The sequence below is a fragment of the Terrapene carolina genome, unplaced genomic scaffold (genome assembly GCF_002925995.2).
Source record: "Terrapene carolina triunguis isolate 2854851 unplaced genomic scaffold, T_m_triunguis-2.0 Scaffold68, whole genome shotgun sequence".
Classification (NCBI taxonomy): Eukaryota; Metazoa; Chordata; order Testudines; family Emydidae; genus Terrapene; species Terrapene triunguis.
In genome coordinates, this window is record NW_020664419.1 from 48,716,941 (window position 1) to 48,741,297 (window position 24,357).

General features: G+C 44.5%; 1 protein-coding gene across 1 annotated transcript in view; it reads right to left on the minus strand.

Annotated features, from left to right (window-relative positions):
- Positions 1–15,069: 15,069 nt before the first annotated feature.
- Positions 15,070–24,357, minus strand: part of GXYLT1 (glucoside xylosyltransferase 1) — a 73,867-nt gene continuing 64,579 nt past the window's right edge. The window contains exons 6-8 of the mRNA XM_024201100.3: positions 18,256–18,379; positions 17,715–17,887; positions 15,070–16,055 (exon numbers count right to left, since the gene is read on the minus strand). Of these exons, the coding sequence (XP_024056868.1) occupies positions 15,894–16,055; positions 17,715–17,887; positions 18,256–18,379 (459 nt within the window). The 3' untranslated portion in view covers positions 15,070–15,893. The remainder of the gene's footprint in view (positions 16,056–17,714; positions 17,888–18,255; positions 18,380–24,357) is intronic.

The window sequence follows — 24,357 nt, forward strand, 5'->3', positions numbered from 1 at the left end:
CAAGCAGAGAAAACCAGAAGGACAGGATACTCACCCTGTGCAGAAACTAGATCTTTGAGACATATGACCCTATGGGTCCTCCACTTCAGGTGTGTGTGATCCCCATGCAACTTTGATCAGAGATTAGCGCATTAGCAGTGTCCATTAGGCCTGTGCATGTGCCTTTCACTTTCTCCTGCCCTGCACTAAGGCTATATAGGGCTATGTGGGCAAACCGCCCTCAGTTTGTCCTCTACCACAAAGCCTTACAGGAGGAACACTGAAGCAGAGGGGAAGGAGGGTGCACCTGGGTAGTGGAGCACCTATAGGGACATACATCTTGAAGACTTGCAGTTACAGCACAGGGTGAGTAACCTCTCCCTCTTTGAGTAGTGTCCCTACAAGTGCTCCACTTCAGGTGACTCCTGAGCAGCATCCCCACAGGGAGGAGGTAGCTTCAGAATGGAGTCCAGAACTAAAGACAGAACTGCACTGTCAACTGCCGCAGCACATCTAGAGGCATGGTCCAGGGTACAATGCCTGGAGAAGGTATATACTGAAAACCATGTAGCAGCTTTGCAGATTTTGGATACTAGAAAGTCTTTAAGACCCAGATGCTGACTGATCTTGTAGCAGAAGGTTGCATGCTGGCAGCACCATAACATGCAAGAATACACCCAGAGATCCACCTAGAAAGCCTTTGCGTAGAAACTGTGGCTCCTTTAGATGGAAACAGACACTTTAGGAGACTTCTGGAATGGTTTAATCTTGTCCAGGTAGAAGGCCAAAGTCCTTTTAACATGTAGAGTATGAAAAGAAGACTTTTTTAGAATTATGTGGTTTTAGAAACAAAACTAGGTAGATCAATGGTTTCATAGAATCATAGGACTGGAAGGGACCTCGAGAGCTCATCTAGTCCAGTTCCCTGCACTCATGGCAGACTCAGTATTTTGACTATGATATTTGAAAGACACCTGCCTGGGCCACACTAACGTTATTAAGATAATCTTTACCGCATCCTGCCTGATTTTTCTAAGTACCTTAGAATTGGTGGAACTGCATACATTTGAGTACCTGACGATGGTCCCAGGACTGTATCCCCCTCTGGAACAGAAAGCTGGACATTTCCTGTTACTGTGTGTGGCAAACAAGTCCACTGTGGGGAGACTCCATTTCTTGAAGAGGGTTTGAATAACTGAGTCCTTTGTCTCCTATTCATGGTATGTGGAGAAGTTCTTGCTCCAATCGTCTGCCAGTGTGCTCTGGTAAGTTATGAGTATAACGTAGTGCTGAATGCACCAAATCCAAAGCTACACTGCTGCTCTGCACAGGGGAGATACTAGAGCCACCCTGTAGTGATCCCTCACTCTCCAGTGGGGAGGGAGACCACTCTGCCTCTTGTATTGGGCAATAACCCTCAGGCTTGGGTCGCACTGGTGGGGCCAAATCATAAGTAGTCTATAGGTCGGGGCCCATCTAACCGAGGAGTCTTTAGCTCACAGCCCTTCATCTAGGGCTGGCAGCACTTAACAGTTTGGAGCTCTAGCCCTTTGGGTGGGGCTGAGCAGAGCAGGCGGTAGGCCCGGAGGCTTAGACAAGACAGCCAGTTAACACACAGACAGTCTGGGGCTCTAACCCTTTGGGCGGGGCAGAGCAGGGAGCAAGCTTTAGCCTCAGCCTGTGGGCTAAGGCAGCCAGCAAACACTCAGTTCAGGGTTCAAGTAGGGATGAGCACTCACACAGTCTAGGGGCTCCGGAAGTCAGCACCAACCGAGTCTAGCGTCATAGCTTGACAGAGGTAGATTGACACAGGCCTCCTACGGTGGGGAGTCGGCCACCCCAGTGGTGGGGTGGCAGGTGGGGTAGGAGGATGCGGGCCTGCCCGACTCCATCATGTCCCAGCCCAGGGCCCTAACAGTGGTGGAGTGGTCCGCCACTGGGTCAGCGGGGATCCAGCCACAACACGCTGACCTAGAAGCAGTCAGCCACATAGCCAGACAGTAGTCGGCTGCTCCTGGCCTACTTCCTACCTCCACGGGATTTGATACCTCTGGAATCCACAGGTCCTCTGGCTCCTCTGGGTACACAGTGGATGGTAGTCATGGCAACTCCCCTTCTGGGTCCATCTCTTCTGGGGGCAAGGTGTTGCAGAGCGCAGATTCAGCTCCCGGGTGTCTCCTTCCCTGGCTCCCGCTCAACTGAGCTGCAGAGCCCTTCCTTTATACTTTCTGTCCCACCCCAGTACTTCTGGCGAGGGGGTCAGGGCAGGTTCGGCTACGCCAACCAGGGGAAGTGTAGTGATCCCTCGCTCTCCAGTCTGGAGGGAGGCCACTCTGCCTCACTACACCCCGTGCCCATTTAACTAGAACATAGCAGTTGTATTGTCCCTGATCTAGGTGGAACGACAGTCTATGAATGAGAGGAACTCCTTGCAGGCATTCTGAATTTCCCAGAGCTCTAGGATATTTATGTGGAGCTGAGATTCTTTGGACATCATCAACTCCCAGGGTTTTTACAAAGGTCATGGAAGTAGCATCTGCATTTCTTTGAAGATCAGTAGTGCAGGTTTATTCCTACCTAGATGACTGGCTTGTTAAAGGCCAGTCCAAAACAGCAAGTGCAGAACAGTGTTATCCTGATGACTGTTAATCAACACAGAAAAACCTCTCCTCTCCCCTGTCCAGAGGACAGATTTTATAGGGCCTGTACTGGACTCATCTCAAGCCAGGGCCTTTCTTCTGGACTCCAGGTTCCAGGCAATTGAATCAATTGTCATAGGTTTGAAGGCTTATCTGATCAAAACAGCATGAAACTGTTTGAAGCTTCTGGGTCACATGGCCTCTTGCATTTACATGGTTCAACATGGCAGATGGCAACTCAGAACTTTGCAGGGCTGGCTGGCACCAGCCTACTGTATCTTAACAAGGCCAGGAAGGACCAAAGGTCAGATCTGGGTCAAACCTGAGGCTGGGAGTACCAGAGGAGTTCGTAGTCAGGTTCCACACCAGGACTGATACCAAGGGTCAGAGTCCAAGTTAGGAGGCAAAATCCAAATCAAGCCAAGGTCGAAGCCAAGAGTTCAGGAGCAGCAAGCAGAAATGGTTGTGGCAGATACAGGAGATCTGTATTATTCCCTGGAACACCCCTGGGGTTTATATAGAGTGGAGAGCCAATCAGTAGCCATGAGGCTGCTGCCTGTCAGACCCTTTGGGGTGGAATTTTCCATGGTCTGTGTCCATAGCGGGTCATGGGGAGTGGAGTACAAGGTAGCTACACTTGCTGCTGGGTGACAGCACAGAGATGGCAGTTGCCAGGCAGCTCTGCACACCCAGGGTTCTAGACCCACGGGGCCTTGAATTACTGCCCCCTCCCCCCCCAGGCACCCACCCAGGTTCGTCTGGATGGGCTGCAGGGAAGGCCACCACAAGGTCAGAGGCATGAATTTGAGGACTCAGACTCCCAGGATTGCTCTTCTGGGACATAGCCCTCCCAGTCTGACATACCAGAGGCAGCTGCATCTGATTTTTGGGTCCAGTATCTCGTGGACCTACTACTCATCGTGTCCTTGATGGTGGCTGAACCCATGAGTGAAAAGGTTGTCGATATAGGGGTTTAGCAAGGATACATGGAACACAGAGATCTGGGTAACTGAAGCTTCATGATCACTGGGCTGATTACCTGGCTAATAGAATATGGACCAAGGTATTGGTGGTCCAGTTTATGACATGGGTGCTAAAGTTTGGGGCTGAAAGCCACACTTTTTGCCCAACGATGAATGTCATGCCTTCTTGGCACCTGCAGTCAGCGTCCCACTTGTAGTCTTCCTTGGCCTTGTCCATGTCCAGATTGGCCTGGAGTACTTCTTGGACCTCATGGATCTGCCACACCCAATCAGCGGCTGCAGGGTTGATGGAGTTGACAGGTATAGCCAGAGGGAGACAGGGGTGGACACCACAATTTGCATAGAATGGACTGCCTGGTGGAGACATAGCATTATTGTAAGCAAACTCTGCTTGGGCATAGGAGGCTTGACCAGCTGTCCTGGTAGAAATTCGTGAAGCAGCGTATAAGTATTGTTTTAACACTTGATTTGCTTATTTGGACTCACCATCAGTTTGTGGGTGATTGTTTGCAAATCCACACCTATCATAGGGTTTCAGGCCAAAACCTTAACACAAACTGCAGATCCTGATCAGTTGTGACTCATTCTGGGAGTCCATGGAGACAGATGACATGAGTCAGCAGGAGCTGAGCCAATTCTTCTGCAGAAGGCAGGTGCATAATGACGACAAAGTGGGTTATTTTTGTCAACTGGTCAACCCCAGTGAAGACTACAGTGTGCCAGTGAGACATGGGGCGCTTGACTATGAAGTCAAAAGTAATGGCCATTAAGGGTCTAGATGGGGTCTTGGAGGTCATTAGATTGCTGAGGGGTTTTGAGTGCGGAGTTTTGGTGCAGGTGAATGTCTCACAGGAATCAACATATGAGTGGAATATCATGCACATTCAGGGCCACCAGAAGGAGCAGGTGGCCAAATGAGGGTCTTGAGGCACCCCAGATGGCCTGCTAATGCTGTGTCATAACAGAGCTACAGTACCTCTAACTGGGGAGGTCCCAGAAGAATATACAGGCGGCCCTTCACACAGAGCAAGCCATCCTGGACATGGTGTTGCTCCTGGCTTGTTGTCTTGAGTTCCTTGGGAGGGGGCTCCTCTGTAGCTGAGACCATCTGACTGTGTCAACTTAGGCACCAATTTGGACGAGGAGTGCTTTGGTTTGAGGCATACTCTACTGACTCCTTCTCAATCCTCTTACCAGACTTAAGAGGCTGGAAATCTTTCCCTGGCAGGTGTCTGTCTAGAAGCCTTGTACTACTTCCTTGGTAAAGGCAAGGGAGAATAATGCTAGGATTTCACTAATGCTGGAGGTACCCAATTATCGAGCACTTCTGACACATTATGATTACGTGAACTATAACAAGTTTACGGAATTTACTGGTAAAATTCCACAGGAATTCAGAACAGTTTGTCACTTACAATAAAGGGGCAGTTGGCAGCCAGAACTTCTCTCCAAGTGGTGCTTGATGCTGGAAATATGGCATCATGATCCATGGCTACATCAGTTGTCATGAGACACTCTTCCTGGTTACAAACATCAAGCATACCAGGAGAGGTTCTATCTGTCATGGAAGAGTTGCCGTTTCAGGGCCCCAACCTGTTTAGTGAAAAAATAGATGAAGCTCTCAATGCACTTGAAGATTTTCTGGTCTGTAGTGCTCTTCTTTGGAGTATATATACTTGTTCTAAAGACAAAGTATGCCAAACCTTAGTCTCACTCAGGTCAGAGGCTACTTCAGATGGGGTTTTAGCATCAGAGACCATAGGAGTCTCCTAAAAAGAGGTAGCAGCCACAGAGGGGAAGACCCTCTGACTGTCATACAGTGTCCTTGCAGTTAGCATCTTCAAGTAAGCAACTTTTTTGACAAGTTGTCAAGAACTGCAAAGTGATCATTCTTATGGCTATTGCTCCTTCATCTTATACCCATGCATCATTTGGAAACTGCCTCTTCATTTATTGTCATTCTTGGAACATCATACCATCAGACAAGTCATCATAGCATTATAATGTCTCTCATACAATCGAGTTCCACACTCTAGCTACCCATTCCCTTTCAGTCCCTTTTCACAAGTGGTTACTCATCCAAAAGATCATAGAATATCAGGGTTGGAAGGGACCTCAGGAGGTCATCTAGTCCAATCCTCTGCTCAAAGCAGGACCAATCCCCAAATAAATCATCCCAGCCAGGGCTTCATCAAGCCTGACCTTAAAAACCTCTAAGGAAGGAGATTCCACCACCTCCCTAGGTAACCCATTCCAGTACTTCACCACCCTCCTAGTGAAAAAGTTTTTCCTAATATCCAACCTAAACCTCCCCCACTGCAACTTGAGACTGTTACTCCTTGTTCTGTCATCTGGTACCACTGAGAACAATCTAGATCCATCCTCTTTGGAATCCCCTTTCAGGTAGTTGAAAGCAACTATCAAATCCCCTCTCATTCTTCTCTTCTGCAGACTAAACAATCCCAGTTCCCTCAGCCTCTCCTCATAAGTCATGTGCTCCAGACCCCTAATCATTTTTGTTGCCCTCTGCTGGACTCTTTCCAATTTTTCCACATCCTTCTTGTAGTGTGGGGCCCAAAACTGGACACAGTACTCCAGATGAGGCCTCACCAATGCTGAATAGAGGGGAATGATCACATCCCTCGATCTGCTGTCAATGCTCCCTACTTATACAGCCCAAAATGCCGTTAGCCTTCTTGGCAACAACCAAGACTCATATCCAGCTTCTCGTCCACTGTAACCCCTAGGTCCTTTTCTGCAGAACTGCTGCCTAGCCACTCGGTCCCTAGTCTTTAGCAGTGCATGGGATTCTTCCGTCCTAAGTGCAGGTTTCATTTAATTTCTTAGATTTTTTTTTTAAATAGGAAAAAGGGGAAGTCTCTAGTTTTATAATTATAGGCAATCAGGCAAACAGCACCTGTCAATGTCAGTAGTAAACAGCACACTTCTAAAATTAGAAAGCACAAGTCAGCCAAGTTTCAGGCTAAATACATATTTCTACATCTCTATGCGTATAACCTTACCAACATGCAGTTTCAGAAATTCTTAAGGAAGTGCAAGATCCTCACATCACATGACCAACCTATCATTCTCCTTATTGTCCCCAGGATGTCTGTTTTGTAAGTTAGGTTTGTTTTTTGCAAGTAGAAAAATTTATGATTCGTAGACCCTAGAGAACTTGAAACTGAAAAAATCCCAAACAATTTAGGAGACAGACAATTATGCTGGAAGGCTAATCAGACACTAGGAAGGTTCACCAGCAGCACATGCTCCCTTTTAACCACTTTTGAAAAGTTTACACTTTCCAAGAAGCCCAGAGGTTCACTGAGGTTGTCTTAAGTTTATACAGTGTTAAAGTCTATTGCACAGAATGCAATTTTCAAAAATGTTAAAGCAAAATCTGTTTAATTAAAGCACAACTCACTGTAGACGGTCTATTCTATGACAAGCTAACTTCAAATTCAGACATTTTTGTTTCAGTTCTGTTCAAAAAGAGTACAAGTGGATTTTTTTTAAATGAAAAAGTTACTGCTGCTTTTTGCACTCCATCGTTTTGTTTAAAAAATGGCTCAAAGGATTCACCAAAACTTTAAAAAAAAAAAACCAAACACCCAGCATCTGTATAAAGATCAGTCATGAAACATCAGTCCCAAGAGTGAATATTTCAACAAGTTATAAATGTGCAAAAGCAGGGTGTTACAAAGGAAAGTGTTCGTAAACATAATCACACAGTACTATTAATAGAAGTAAAAAATTGAAGACAAAAAATGATGCAAAACAGTTTATGTAAAAAAATAATGCTTTGCATGCTGCAAGTCACTCAACTTTACAATTGCATTCATGGTCATATAGATTTTAAATCTAGAAAGAGTTTTTAAGGAGATAAACATCTTTCACTTCATAAGTATGGAAACCATAAGTATGAACTAGTTTCAATAGTAAAGTAAATCTTCTATGATGTTTTAGTGTGCAAAATATAAGTAAATACACAAACATTAAGAGAATTATTTGATTTCTACATTATTCTAAAAATAAGAATATACGGTGTGGTGACCATTTGGTGACTTCCAATAGATGGTTAAGTAGAATTAACATGATTTATCTGGCTCACTAATACTTTTTATTTGATATGCAACATATGTATGCACAAAAAATGCACTGAGTGAAGTCGGGGCAGATTAGCTTCTGGCATCTGAATTTGTGTGCTATAACTATAATCAAAACCCATAAACAGTTTCCAATGTATTATACCTATTAAAAACAGCTCCAGATTTGTCTAATAAGACTAGTGGTTGTGCACTGCACAATATGCAAGAGATTCTGGCTTCTACTTCCCATCCAGTCTCTTGCTCCCTGGGCCAGCAGGGGTTGGGAGTACAACAGAAGCACTGCTCACAATAGAGGGTGTGCTTTTGTATTGCTCAGCGACTCCTTAGGCTACGTCCTCACTACGGGGGGGGGTCGATTTAAGATACGTAAATTCAGCTATGCGAATAGCGTAGCTGAATTCGACGTATCGCAGCCGACTTACCCCGCTGTAAGGACGGTGGCAAAATCGACCTCCACAGCTTCCCGTCGACGGCGCTTACTCCCACCTCCGCTGGTGGAGTAAGAGCGTCGATTCGGGGATCGATTGTCGCGTCCCGACAGGACGCGATAATTCGATCCCCGAGAGGTCGATTTCTACCCGCCGATTCAGGCGGGTAGTGTAGACCTAGCCTTAGATCCAGCTGGATCTGACAGACATAAGAGCCAGTCATCCTCAGACAGGAAGATGGCCATTATATGGGCCTCATGGAAGGTGGGGGATGACTAGACAGTGGCGGGATCTTTCAAGCTCAGATTACAAAGGAACTCCCAGAAAAAGCCACCGTATAATTACTTCATTCCAATTAGAACTATTATCTAAATTCAGCTCAAGTATTACCTAAAACAGCATTCATGCCATTAAGATATAAAAGACAGTTACTTACCTCTCGTAACTGTTGTTCTTCAAGATATGTTGTTCACGTCCATTACAATTAGGTGTGCGCATGCGTCGTATGCACCGACGTTGGAAACTTTTTCCCTTAGCAGCTCCCGTCAGTACGGCAGGGGAGCTCCCTAGAGTGGCGCCCTTATGGAGATGTATATATTACCCTGCCGGCCCGACCCCCCTTCGGTTCCTTCTTGCCGTTGACTCCGACAGAGGGGAAGGGGGGTGGGTATTGTAATGGACGTAAACAACACATCTCGAAGAACAACAGTTACGAGAGGTAAGTAACCGTCTTTTCTTCTTCGAGTGATTGTTCACGTCCATTCCAATTAAGTGACTTCCAAGCTTACCATTGGAGGAGGGTAGGAGTCATGGAACGATTGAGTGAAGAACAGCTCTGCCGACCTCCGCATCATCTCTGGCCTGTTGGTTAACAGCATAGTGGACTGTAAACGTGTGCACTGAAGACCAGGTGGCTGCTTTACAGATCTCCTGGATAGGGAACTGAGCCAGAAAGGCTGTCGAAGATGCATGCGCTCTGGTTGAATGGGCCATAATGGCTGGGGCTGGGACCTTGGCCAGCTCATAGCACTTGTGAATGCAGTCTGTGATCCAGGACAATGTGCGTTGCACAGAGACAGGAAGGCCCTTCATTCTGTCGGCTATGGCGATGAACAACTGGGTCGACTTGCAAAAAGGTTTTGTGCGCTCTATGTAGAACTCCAAGGCTCTCCGGCCATCCAGCGTGTGTAGGCTGCGGTGTCTCGAGCTTGTGTAGGGTTTTGGAAAGAACACTGGTAAGCAAATGTCCTGACCCATGTGGAATTGTGAGATCACCTTGGGGAGAAATTTGGGGTGTGGTCTAAGCTGCACCTTGTCCTTATGAAACACCGTGTAAGGTGGTTCGGAGGTGAGGGCTCTCAGCTCGGACACCCTCCTTGCCGATGTAAAAGCCACCAGGAACGCCACCTTCCAAGAAAGGTAGAGGAGGGAACAAGTGGTCAGGGGCTCAAACAGTGGGTTCATGAGTTTGGAGAGGACCAAGTTCAGGTTCCAGGTTGGGACTGGTGGGTGAAAATACGGGAACACCCTCTCCAGCCCTTTGAGGAATTGCCTCAGGATGGGATTTGAAAATACCGAGCGCCCAGACTCCCCTGGATGGAAAGTTGAAATGGTCGCCAGGTGTACTCTGATGGAGGAAAGGGATAGACCCTGTTGCTTAAGGTGTAGGAGGTAGTCTAAAATAACTGGGATAGGAGCCTGGAGTGGTTGAAGGTGCTTGGGTTCACACCAACAGGAAAACCTTTTCCATTTCACCAGGTAGGTAGCCTTAGTGGAAGGTTTCCTACTGCCGAGGAGAATTTGTCTCACCGACTGAGAGCACTGGCTCTCCATGGGATTTAGCCATGGAGTTTCCAAGCCATGAGATGTAGAGATTGCAGGTTTGGGTAAAGGAGGCACCCATGGTCCTGCGTGATCAGATCCGGGTGAAGGGGCAGGGCTATTGGGGCGTCTACGGACAGCTCTAGGAGGATTGCGTACCAATGTTGCCGGGGCCAAGACAGGGCGATCATGATTACCGTCGCCCTGTCCCCGCGAATTTTGAGGAGGACCCAGTGGACGAGCCGGTTAGGAGGGAAGGCATACTTCAGACCCTTGCCCCACGGTATTAGGAACGCATCAGCAATCGAGCCCGGACTGTGGTTTTGGAATGAGCAGAGCTGAGGGCACTGTCTGTTGCTCTTGGTGGCGAAGAGGTCTACTTGGGGATAACCCCACTTTTGGAAGACTGACTGTATGATGTCCGATCTGATTGACCACTCGTGCATGTGGTATGACCTGCTGAGGCGATCTGCCAGCTCATTCCATACCCCTGGAAGGCAAGATGCTTCGAGCTGAATGGATTGGGCTATACAGAAGTCCCAGAGAAGAAGAGCCTTGCGGCAGAGAGGTGAGGAGCGGTCTCCACCTTGCTTGTTTATAGAACCTGGCGGTGGTGGTGTCTGTCAGGACGGTCATGCTGTGACCCTGCAAAGTGGTGTGAAAGGTTTGGCAGGCCAGTCAAACTGCCCTGAGCTCCTTCAGGTTGACATGAGGTATCTTGTCCCTCGACTACAAGCCTTGTGTCCTCAGATCCCCTAAGTATGCACCCCAGCCCAGATCTGACACGTCTGTTATTAACGTCAGAGAAGGTTGGGGCTTGGAAAAGGGGTCCCCTGCACAGACCAGCCACCAATGCAGGGATTCTAGAACCTGTCCCGGAATTGTCACCACAAGGTCCAGGGGGTCTCGGTACAGACAGTAAGACAGTACGAGCCATGCTTGCATGCGTCTGAGTCTCAATTGGGCATGCTTGACCACGTACGTGCATGCTGCCATATGCCCTATTAGCTGCAGCAACACCTGACTGTGATGGTGGGATACTGAAGCACTGATTTGACAATCTGCTCTATGGCTTGAAACCTGGGCTCTGGAAGGCTCGCTTTTGCCCGTATCGAGTCCAGGACTTCCCCTATAAACTCTATCCTTTGGGTAGGTATGAGTGATGATTTGGGTACATTGAGGAGGAGCCCCAGTCTATGAAACATGTCCAAGACCACTGTCATGTGGGACTGAACCTCGTCCTTTGAACAATCTGTCAGTAGCCAGTCGTTGAGGTACGGGTACACTGGAACGTGCCTTTTCTGCCACCGCTGCCATGCATTTTGTGAACACTGGGGTGGCTGTGGTCAGGCTGAAAATGGGAAAACTGTGAACTGGTAGCGATACTGGTTTACAACAAACCGGAGGAAGCGTCAGTGCGCCGGATGAATGGCAATATGGAAGTATGCATCTTTCATGTCGAGGGCAGCGTCCCAATCCCCTGGATCCAACGATGGAATGTGCTTAGGGGACCATGCGGAACTGGTCTTTGACCATAAATTTATTGAGTCCGCAAAGGTCTAAAATGGGTCAAAGACCCCCCTTTGCATTGGGGATTAGAAAGTAACAGAAGTAAAACCCCTTTCCCCTTAGCTCCTGTGGAACCTACTCCACCACACCTATCTTGAGGAGCAAACGAACCTCCTGCATAAGGAGTTGCTTGTGAGAGGGGTCCTTGAAGAGGGACGGGGAAGGTGGGTGGGAGGGAGGGAGGGAAGGAGGAGAACTGGAGGGAGTAACTGTACCATGCGCAGGACCCAGTGGTCTGATGTCATATGGGACCTCGCACGGTAGAAGTGGGATAGCTGGTTTTAAAACCGTGGGGATGGATCCAGGAACTGGGTTGGTACACTGTCCTCGGGAACGCCTTCAACCCCTAGCTTGTTTCTGGGCCAGGGTTTATTCTGGCCTTGGTTAGGCGCATTATTCTGCTGTCTACGCCTGTTATTTCTGCCCCGCCTGCGATACGGCTCCTACCTAGGGCGGGGTTGATACTGCCTCTGCTGCGGAGGCTGAGGCCTGAAAGGCTTTCTCTGGGTTGCTGGCATATATATCCCTAGCGATTTCAGGGTGGTCCTAGAATCCTTAAGGCTGTGCAGCCTGGAGTCTGTTTGCTTCAAGAAAAGGCCCAAGCCCTCGAAGGGAAGGTCTTGGAGGGTATTCTGGACCTCTGGAGGGAGACCTGATGCCTGGAGCCATGCTGAGTACCGCATGACTACCCCCGAGGCAGTGGTTCTGGCCGCAGAGTCAGCTGAATCAAGGGAGGCTTGTAGCGAAGTCTTAGCCACTGCCTTTCCTTCCTTGATTAACGCCGCAAACTCAGAATGTGAGTCCTGGGGCAGGCGATCCTTAAACTTGGACACGGCTGTCCAAGAGTTGAAGTTATGTCTATTAAGGATCGCCTGCTGGCTGGCTATGCATAGCTGGAGGCCCCTGGAGGAGTAGACAATCCTACCTAAGAGGTCCAAATGCTTGGCCTCCTTGGCCTTTGGGGCCAAGGCTGTTGGCCCTGTCGTTCCTTCTCATTGACTGCTGAAACGACTAGGGAACAGGGAGTTGGATGGCAGAACAGGAACTCATAGCCCTCGGAAGGGGCAAAGTATTTCCTTTCTACCCACTGGCCGTCGGCGTGATGGAGGCCGGGGTCTGCCATATAGCGTTGTAATTCGTCTGTATGGTCTTTATGAGAGGGAGCGTGACTCTAGAGGGACCCTCGGGTGTCAGGATGTCCACCATCGGATCCTCCTGCTCGACCCTTTCTTCCGCCTGGAGCCCCATACTGAGGGCGATCCTGCAGAGTAGTTCCTGGTGAGCCCTGTGGTCGATTGGTGGCAGTCCTGAGACTGATGTGCCCGCCACCGCCTCATCTGGGGAAGAGGAGGAAGTGAGGTGCTGCCAGTTGCCCTCATCTAGACCCTCCTGTGTGTCCCCATATGCCTGGGACACTTCAGATCCCGGCGGGGCTGACACCTCTTGAAGTGTAGCAGTGCTTGGCACCGCCTCGGGCATTAGGCCTGGAAGCGCCGGTTGCTCTTGGGGGACAGGGGCCGCCTAGAGAGAGTGGCCTCCCTTGTCCTTGATGCGTGCCTGTGTGGCAACCTGGAATGGCGTTGCACAGATTGCGCAGACCTAGAGGCCCTGGAGGTGATGCCCTGCTGCTGGTGGTAGGCCCATGGGGTCCAGAAAGGCCACTGACCCAGAGGAAGTCATTGTGGCTGCTATGCTAATTGGGATTCTCTGCTGGCTACAGTTCGATGTCTGCTATAGCTAGAGTGACCGCAGTTGGCCTCGGAGCCGGAGGATACCGACGGAGAGGACTAGGGCGGTACCGAATGTTGAGCGGCTGGGGAGCAGTGCCTGGCTGACTGGGACCGCGAATAGTACCGGGAGTCTCGAGACCGGGACTGGTGCTTCTCACTCGGTGCCGGTGAGATTATCGGTGCCGTACTCCAGTGCTGGGTGACCGATGGCGTTGTGGACTGGTGTGCAGTCGCCGCAGGCGGGTTCACCTCCGGTGCTGTAATCTCACACTGGATCGCAGGGGCCGGGAAATAGCAGGATGCCGAGCTTGAATGGGAGCAGTGCCAAGAGCGGTGCTGAGACGGTGACCTTGAGAGCTGCACCATTGCCGGCTTCCCTCTGGACAGCACCCTCTTGGTTGGTGCCGGAGGCTTCTCCCTGCATGGGAGGGGGTTTGGCGCCGACAACTCAGTGAGGTCTTTCGCTGCCTTGAAAGAGTCAGGTGTGGAGGGGTGTTCGAGGACCTCCTTCAGACATTCGTCGGCACTGAATCTACTGGGTACTGGACTCAATGGGGCCTGTGGCACCAGAGTCGATGGTGCCAGTTCTTGGCTTAGTCCCGCAATCTGTCTTTGCGTGCCAGGAGCTTCTCTGAGCAGCTTAGTAGCTCTTTGGGGAGAGCGCCCTCTTTCTCCTTTCTTGTGACGCTTTGTTGGGGCTGGAGAGTTCAACCGGTGCCAAGGTTGGTCGTCCCATCTCGGTGCCAGCGATTTACGGTGCCTGGGCAGTGCTGGGTCGCACATGGATGCCCGGACACTTTGCAACGAGGAAGCTGGGGCCGGGGCCGGTCGGTCAGGGGCCAGTGGTTATAAAGCGGCCTCCATGAGCAACTGCTTAAGGCGAAAGTCTCTTTTCTTTCTTAGTGCACGGCTTGAAGGCCTTGCAGATTTTGCAGCACTCTGCCTGATGAGACACTCCCAGACACCGGAGACAGGAGTCGTGGGGGTTGCTGTTAGGCATAGACTTGTGGCACGTGGCACAAGCTTTGAAACTCTAGGCTTGCGGCATTCCTCACAGACCAAGGCTGGTGCTGGAACTAGCTTCCAGACACCTGAATACAATGGTATTTAACTAACTGATAACTATCTAAGAACAACTCTAACTAGAAGATTGAAAGGCTAAGGAATCACTTGCAAGCGAGCGAGAGAGAGAATGTTCCAACGCCTCCATGGACGGTAAGACAGAACTGAAGGGGGGTGGGGCAGTCAGGGTAATATATACACTGCCATAAGGGCACCACTCTAGGGGGCTCCCCTGCCATCCTGATGGGAGCTGCTAAGGGAAAAAGTCTCCGACGTCTGTGCACGCGGTGTGCGCACACCTAATTGGAATGGACGTGAACAATCACTCGAAGAAGAATATTTTATTACTATTAGAACCAATAGATTTTTTTCTTATTTTGTTTCGTTTTTCAAAAGGAAATAATTTATATCCTGAAAACAATGGAACAGGTTTCCTATAAACAAAAACACAGGGGCCTAATACTCTTGTAAATCAGCATAGCTCTATTGGCGTCAATGGAATCATTCATCTGAGGATCTGTCCAAGATTTTTAAGCTTTGTTATTAAGCACATATGCAAATCTATTGGGGGGGAGGGTTATGAGGTGAAGTGGTAACGTGTGTAATATTTCCTCATGATTAATAGTTCTCAGAGGAAACATGTCCTATATGCATTTTGGGAACAATTAAGAGCCCCACTCACAGCTCTCTACCATATCATGTAATCATTCTTAGTAATTAAATATAATAGAGGAAACATTCCATTTGCTTCCAGAAAGCTCAGTGAAGTTGCAAAAAAGTATCAGTAAAAGTGATAAAAACTATTTCTAAAAAAATCTCATATTGTATCTTTGTAAAAAATTCAGCTGGAGTATTTTGGCAAGATGGCTGAACACAGCATCTGTTATGAGGTTGTATCACAACAAGATATCAGTAACTACAGACGGGAAACTAGTTCCTCTTACACTAGTGATTAATTGCTTTGAAAATCTTGTTTATAATGTGCAGTTTACATCTAAAATATGAAACATGATTGTCAAAACAATATTTTAACATGTAGGAGATGAACACATCTAAAGGCACATACAGATTGTCAATGGTTACATCAGATTTCTTTGAAAACAGAATAACTTCTGCCCTTGTAAACAACTTTGTTCTCACACTTTTAAAGTGAGGTTAGTGCTGACTCAATTATTGCTACATTCACAGTTTAGCAGAATCATAGATAATGTATGAGGTACATTCTACCAATAGATCTATCTTCATTTCTGTTTTACCCATTTGAGTATAACAGACAACTGAATTATGCAGAATAAAAAAACCCGACTAGAACAGCCAGTAACTCCCATATTCACTAGAACTGGAATGAAAATTAGCAGTGATTAAAAAATCAGAAATATCTTCTTTGCAGGAAAGTGTATTCTTCATAATATGAACAGTTTCTTCATTTTATCTACACTGGTAAACATTTACCTAGGCACGCTAGGAATAGGTGATTCAAGCAATATTATATTTCTTGCATGAACATCCTTCATACATTTTATATATTCCGTCTTTGTTTGAATTCAATAGTTTTGTGAGTTTGTAGTAAGAATCAACTTCCCTTTGATCTTCTATCATAAATATCTCTTATGCTTTTTGTTAGCTGCTTTATGAACACTTTGTATATTCTTCCGCAGTATGTATGCATTGTCTTCTGCAGTTCCAGTTCTAGGGGCTGTAACAGGAAATTAACCAGGTCATCACCAAAGGAATACTAGAGGGGAAAAAAATGAGAAGTGACATTAAGGTCATGTGTAAGAACAATATTCCTTTTTTTTTTTCAAAGAAGCAAGAGTGTTATGAAAATGCCTTTCATCATTATTGTGAAACACAAAAGTAACTCCATAAATATGGTTACTTGATGCTCTAAGGCTAGTAAAAACTTTGCTCAGCTTGTTTTTAATACAATATGAAAGTCATCACCCAAATATTGCTTAGACAAAACACAAAATCAACATACTAAGCCATACAAGCAAATTCAAAATAAGCTTTAAAGATCTAACATAATTCATGGGTTGTTCACACGATCACATGCCTATTGCATCTCAGCTTTGGCTTAAAAAATGTACAATTATCCCAGTCTAAATGCAGTTCTTTAAAAAATTACAATTCTTATAGAGTTACAGTGAATCAACAGCACAACGGATAATCTATAGTACCAATAAAGACAGAACAATTTCATTAAATTGAATGAATGTCAAGCATATATTGTGTTTAACATGAACGTAAAGGAAAAATACAATCATTAATTCAGTGTTATAATATTTTTTCATAAGAGATATGAAACAAATCATTTGCAAAACCAACATTTCATAGTAGAATAATTTTGCTAATCTTAAAACCATCAGATCAGCATTGTTTTATATACTTTTTGTGGAATATTCATAAACCAAATGGCGTCATAAATAAAAAGGAGATACTTTTTTTTCTTTTTGACAATGCTCAAAGGAAACAAAGAATCTTATTTTTATGGGAACAAATTTTCTTTCTGTGCAGTGTGTTTTCAGACCCCCGAAAGTACTTTTCTTCATTTTAATATCCATATGACAACCTGCAATAAAACGCCATTAAAATACACTACTGATTTTCGAAGGTCATATACAAGATAGTGTGTTACATTAAAATGTGTATCAACGCTACTTTTTACAGCTCTTCAGTGAATATACTGATGTAGTGATAAATACTTTATTGGAAGCCTTATTTGCAGAATAAAAAAGAATCCATTGTGCTTAGAAGAGAAACTTGCATGCATTTAAAGTGATAACTATATATTAATGTGCCTAGCATACAAAACAGATCACAATATGATACAAAAATATTTGTCTTCCAGTGGGCAAAGTATGCCTACAATAAAATTTTAACAATTGTATGGTACTAAGAACATTGTAAAGTCTTTGGGGCTGGGAATGTCTCCTACTCTGTTTGTATAATGCTTAGCACAATGGAACCCCAATCTCTGTTGGTTTGAGGGAACTATCCTAATACAAATAAATATTATATGGTTCTTTACATATTTGTGTTTAACTGTTATAAGACTCAACATACGGTCTTTTAATAAATATACTGCAGTTACAGAATACATCTTAGATTCCAAACTGATCATAATCCTTGAATAACCTAAAATGTTAGTTTCAAAGAACAATGAACAATTCTGTTTCTATTTTGTCATAAAACCAAACTTGAAGTCCAGCTGAACTGCAAATCATTTAAAAAGTGTTACTGTGTTAATTATCTAGAATTGATAAAGGTGAGGTATTATTATAATACAAGAAAAAGTGTCCATGTCCTAAACATGTTAAACTTTAACAGATGATACATTTTATAAATAATTCTACACAAGTTATGGATGATTGTAGTTTATACAGTTACTTACTTTTTTTATTGCTTCATAAATAGCCCTAAAAGTTGGTTGTTTATCATCATGGTAAACACCTCTGTTTCCATGAAGAATAAATATTCCTTTTTCTTCAGCTTCCTTACAATTGCTTCCATAAATGCAGTGGTCAGGACGATAATTCCATTGACAGGGAAAGACAAAAAGGCTCTCTGTTCAGAAAAATACACAGTACACAGTTGTTCACAACAAAAAACTCTTCAGGAGAGAACAAAAATTTAATCAATAGTTTTTCTTGGTAAGATAACATCTTTCAGAGATTGTGTTAAAATATTTGTCTACAATTATATTTAAAATAATTAGGTGGCATCAATGCAACTTAAATCTATTTTGGACTAAATTATCTCAAAATCAACAAAGAACATTTTTAAAAGGAATAAACAAAATACTATCTGGAACATATCCATTGAAAATTCTGAAAAGGGGCAAAATTTTCTGCATTTAGAAACTAAATACAAGATTAATATTTTACAGTTGTAGTGTGAAACAATATCAAAGTTAAACAGAGAAAAGGACATACCTGGATTATGAAAAAACATAATATTCAACAGATCTTGATCACCCCATGTTATGTTTAGTTTATATTTTTTAAGCAATGGCATAAGAATTTCTCCCCACTGTAGCCGAGCAGTTGTCATATCATTCTATTAAAAAAAAAATAAACAGAGAAAACATTAGAACTAAGTCACAAGAGAAATCAAAGAATCCCAGTAATCTGCTTTTCAAAACTGGAATCTCTGAAATTGCATAGGATTTTTCTTTTAAACATGTTTTTCATACTTCATGAAAATTAAATTACATCCAAGTCCAATATGTCTTAAATTATGCCTTGTTTCTCTTGAAAATATTAGGTTAGTCTTTTGCAACTTTGTTCATCTCCTCCTCTTAATTACCATATAAAATAAAGTAGTAATTTTTCATTTGTGATCATGAATTATTTCCCATAGAAAGCGCCTTGGTATACAAACAATACCAAGAAACAAAAAGTACCCTTTGCTATGGATTAATGGAATCAAATACAAAATCTATTCTAATAGAAAATTCTGCAAAAGGCTGTGCAAGATATTTTAAATTGAACTTCAGATTTCCCAGTCTCTCCTCAAAACCCATACCTCAAGCAGATTTTTTAACATTAATAAGAGAGAGTATTGAACTGGGGCTGAGTTACAGGATGAAAAGATAATTTTTTTAAAATTGATTTCAAAACAAAAGTCTTGATTAACTTTAAATTGGCTAAATTTCCCACATAAAAACTGCTGTGAAAGATTATTTATAAAACAATTGCACAAATGTATAAAATCAAGGTTTTTCACTGAATCAATCTTATTAAATATTAACTTACAACTAACTCTTAATTATGGCACCATAACTTGATCTAGAAAAGTAACTACACAAACTCTTCACCTGTAGATTCAAATGAATACTTCAAAGAATTATGCTGACGACGTTGGAGAGTGCAAGAAGCAGTCGTGGTTCTGCAGTTAAAGTTGAGATGAATTTTGGATTTAAACCAGAGGCGGTTTTGACAACTTGTTATATATGAAGAACAAATATCCTCCTCAAAATTACTAAATGCTAATTACAGAACAAATACAAATAATGGAAGGCTAATTACAACATAAATCAATATGGAACCAGGGGTGATGGCCCCATATGTCAGATTTTACGACACTAGTGTAAATCCCAATTGTCAGAGCTCAAACTGGGTCACAATTTTGTACCTAATTGTGATACTTACAAATGACAAAATTTAGACATCTTATTTGGTGTTCGATAGTGTCATTTGTGCCTACAAATTGAAAAATTACTTTGCTGTAATTCACTTTCTCTGAAGGTGTAATTTAATCAAAAAAAAAAAAAAATCACACTCTTGAACCTCAAATTTCCAGTGTAAGCTAGAGGAGAATTCTCCTAGCTCAGAGGTGTTTAGTTGAATAATGCTGCTCAGATAGACTCTAGATGAGGTGGGGTCGGGTTAAGGCAGGGACTGCAAGCAAGTGAACAGAGAGGGGCTGGAGAGAGATGGGGAAATAAATCAGCAAGGGTGATGAGCACCCTTACGTTATATGATCGAGCTACAATAGCCTTTCTACTGGTATGTTGATTTCAAGGTTAAAGTAATCTTTGATTACACACCTAGAACTGAATCTAGATGGAGAAAGAGAGATAGTTGAATTCCTGCCAGTTAAACAAACTTCAGAACAAGAATATGAATACCAAATCTAATACCATGCATATGAATACACGAACAAATGATGGGTAGTGTCAAACATACTCAATAATTAGCTACTGCAATAGTTTCCAATTTTTTCTGTTTCAGCCACCCATTGGGGATGGATTAGTGAATGAATGTGTTGCCTTCTGTTCCACTCATACAGTTGCCACAGCCTTTCCTTTTCTTCCTGTTCATTTACTCTGATTCTCCCTTTTGGGTCTGTCCATTTTTTCCCGTGTATTTATTTTTTTCCTTTTTCTTCTTCCCATTGTTTCTGGTGTGCTTTCATTTATTTTCCTGATTTTTCCTTCCCCACTCACTCCCAGCAGCTCTATTACTCCATCCTGTGGTCCTACTCATCAGATTATATGACACTGACGGTAAGGGCACTCATTGATGCCACCCGCCAGATGAGCTGAAGGACATGGGAACAGAAAAGAGAAGCTTGGATTACAGGCTGCTTGCCAACTGAATCTGCAGACCTGTACTTCTAAGATGCTCCCACAGTCCTGAACCATAGCAAGAACAGAGGTGGTGACTTTCCTCAGGCACACTTTGGCCCAACCTCCAACTTGGGAGATACTGACCTACAGCCTTTTTGCCTATACTAGTGGGTTCCTGTTCTCTAAATAGGATATTGACCATTGCTGCAAAACTTCAAGATCTTGTATCTTTCATCATACTGCTAAATAGGGATCCCAGTTCAGCAAATGAGGTTCTGGGGACTACGTTTAAGAAACTGTGAAGCAAACTAAAGAACAGAACCTCAAAGACTACTGCATTCTTAAGTCCAAAAACATAGTTGCAGAGAGGGTACCTAAAGGTATGGTGGAAAAGGCTGGTGTGTGAGAAGATGGTGCTTGTATAGCAACAAGTCCTTTTCTCAAATAGTTGTGAATTATTCAAAACAGGTGAAACAGGCTACTTCTGAACAGATAGCAGATTGAACTGTGGGCAAATTACAAGAACAGGTCTCAAAAAAAAACAAAAAAGAACACATACAGAAGTGGTAGGAAAAAACATAATATGGTAAGAATGAAAAGAGACTTGTTGACTCACCAATTCACCTTCCTGCCAATGCAAAATTCTTCCCAATGGTATATTTTTAGTGTATTGTTCAGTTGTTTTAGGCTAAGTGTTAAAAAGGTAGATAAGGAATAAGTAAATAGTAAGAGGTCAAGAGGAACTGGGAGGATTAATAAAGGAAAAGAAATTTAATAAAATAAAGGGGAGGACTAGCTGTAAGAAGATCAAGCTACTTTGGATATGAGCACCATAAAAAAAAAAATAGATGGAATCCTAAACAAAGAACAATAATATACCAATTTGGACAGAGAAAAAGGGTGGGGAGTGGGATCTTTAGGGACCGAACATTCTCATTATTTGTCCATGAAAGCAGGCAAACAGCATGTCTGCACAAATTATACTAATTTAGAGGTCTTGCCAACATCCACAAGGACAGAGATATGGAAAGTTACCTAGACACATATGGGCAGGAAAAAAATAAGATTCAACACAGAAAAGTAATTTGAAACACGCTCAATAGAAGGGAGAAACACAGACAGGACTACATTGAAACAATATCTATGGATGATAGTTAAGTCTGCGAGTTTGTCACGGAGGTCACGGATTGTGTGACTTTCCATGACCTCTGTGACTTTTGCAGTGGCCGGTGCGCCTGGCTCAGGGGCAGCTCAGGCAGCCCCTGCGCCAGGGGTACCAGCCGCTGCTGGGGCAGTCTTGGGCCTCCGCGCCCTCCCTCCCCCCAGCAGAAGAGACTGGGTGTGGGAGGAGGCAGGGGGTGGGGGCACGGGACGGGGTGAGGCGGGTTCTGGGAGGTGCTTACCTGGGGGGCTCCCTGGAAGCAGCGACATCCCCCTCACTCAGCTGCTAGGTGGAGGTGTGGCCAGGCAGCTCTGCGCATTGCAGCTGCCCAGGGCACCGCCCCCACAGCTCCTACTGGCTGGGAGACGGCCAACGGGAGCTGCGGGGGCAGTGCCTGCAGGCAGAGGCAGCACGCAAAGTTGCCTGGCCACGCCTCCACTTAGCAACTGAGCAAGGGGGATGTCACCGCTTCCGGGGAGCCCCCCAGGTAAGCGCCACCCAGAGCCTGCCTCATCCTGTCCCGTGCCCCAATCCCCTGCCCCCTCCCACATCCAAACTCTGCTGCGGAGGGAGAGGGGGGAGAAGCGCGAGCCAGGTAGGAAGCCTGCCGGCCCCACCATATATTTCATGTTATAGCAGTCTCGGATGATGACACAGAACATGTTGTTCATTTTAAGAATACTTTCACTGTAAATTTGACAAAATGCAAAGAAGATACCAATGTGAAATTTCTAAAGATAGCTATAGCACTCAACTCAAGATTTAAGAATCTGAAGTGCCTTCCAAAATCTAAAAGGGATGAAGTGTGGAGCATGCTTTCAGACGTCTTAAAAGAGCAACACTCAGATGCGGAACCTACAGAACCCAAACCACCAAAAAAGAAAATCAACCTTCTGCTGGTGGCATCTGACTCAGATGATGAAAATGAACATGCGCCAGGCTGCACTGCTTTGGATCGTTATCGAGCAGAACCCATCATCAGCATGGACGAATGTCCCCTGGAATGGTGGTTGAAGCATCAAGGGACATATGAATCTTTAGCGCATCTGGCATGTAAATATCTTGCGATGCTGGCTACAACAGTGCCATGCAAACGCCTGTTCTCACTTTTAGGTGACATTGTAAACAAGAAGCAGGCAGCATTATCTTCTGCAAATGTAAACAAACTTGTTTGCCTGAGCAATTGTGTGAACAAGAAGTAGGACTGATTGGACTTGTAGGCTCTAAAGTTTTACATTGTTTTATTTTTGAATGCAGGTTTTTTTTTGTACATAATTCTACATTTATAAGTTCAACTTTCATGAAAAAGAGACTGCACTTGTATTAGGTGAATTGAAAAATACTATTTCTTTTGTTTTTACAGTGCAAATATTTGTAATAAAAAATAAATATAAAGTGAACACTGTACACTTTGTATTCTGTGTTGTACTTGAAATCAATATATTTGAAAATGTAGAAAACATCCACAAATATTTAAATAAATGGTATTCTATTATTGTTTAACAGCGTGATTAATCGCGATTATTTTTTTTAAATCGCTTGACAGCCCTGGTTATTAGAATTACTGATGGTGTCTAAATGCTAGAAATGCTTGGGGGAGAAAATTATTAGGAACAAAGTGGAGAAACCTGCCATCCATTCTCTCCTTCCTTTGACAAGAAATGGAGTTGAAGGGCAAAGGTGTGGGAAACAAGAAAAAACCTTGGATGGAAAAAACTGATCGGGGGAATAGGTTAATAGCATATTACATGATCCAATTCTCTAATCATTCGTTAGTTTTCTCTAAATCCTTCCAATTTATTTAATTTTTCTAGTACAGAGCTTTATAGAAATGAACAGAATCTTCCAAGTACAGCCTCAGATTTATCTCCATTCTTTTTGCCAGGATAACTCTGTGTATCCAAAAAAAATTAAACTATTTGCAATACTGCATTGCAAATTCATCTAATGTTCCATTTACTGTCACATTCAGGTTTTTTTCCTCAATTATATCTGCTTGCAATTTTCCAAACCAAGTAACTATTTTCTGTCCATGTTTCTAATCTCTTTAGGTAATTTTGTTTTATTTTCCATCTTCAGTGGTGTTTGCTGCACCCCCAATTTAGGATCTCCCCACAAGTTTCTTTAATATTCTAGGTTTACCCCACATTTTCTGATCACGGTCTAAAAACAGAAGTAATGGCAGTCACTAGACACCTTTCTGCAAACTCAGTACAGTAACTCCTTGCTTAACGTTGTAGTTATGCCCCTGAAAAATGTGACTTTAAGCGAATCCAATTTCCCCATAAGAATTAATGTAAATAGGAGGGGTTAGGATCCAGGGAAATTTTTTTCACCACAATTTAATACTGTGCACAGCAATGATGATTGTGAAGCTTGGTTGAGGTGCTGAAGTCAGAGGGTGGAAGGGGGTGGGATATTTCCCAGGGAATGCCTTACTGGCTAAATGATGAACTAGCACTCGGCTGAGCCCTCAAGGGTTAACACATTGTTGTTAATGCAGCCTCACACTCTACAAGGCAGCACAAATGGAGGGAGGGGAGACAGCATGGCAGACAGAGACACACACCCTGTATATGAGAGAGAGAGAGAGAGATGTGCATTGCCCCTTTACGTACGCTGACCCCACTCTAAGTACATTGCCTTTTAAAGTAGATCAGCAAGTTGAGACAGCCGCTGTTGCCAGAAAGCTCCCTCCCATGTCCTTCTTCCCGCCCCCCCCCCATGGAGATGGGGTAAGCTGGGGGCAGGAGCAGAGGGGAGGGGGACACCTTGACATTAGCACCCCTCCCCCCCCCCCCC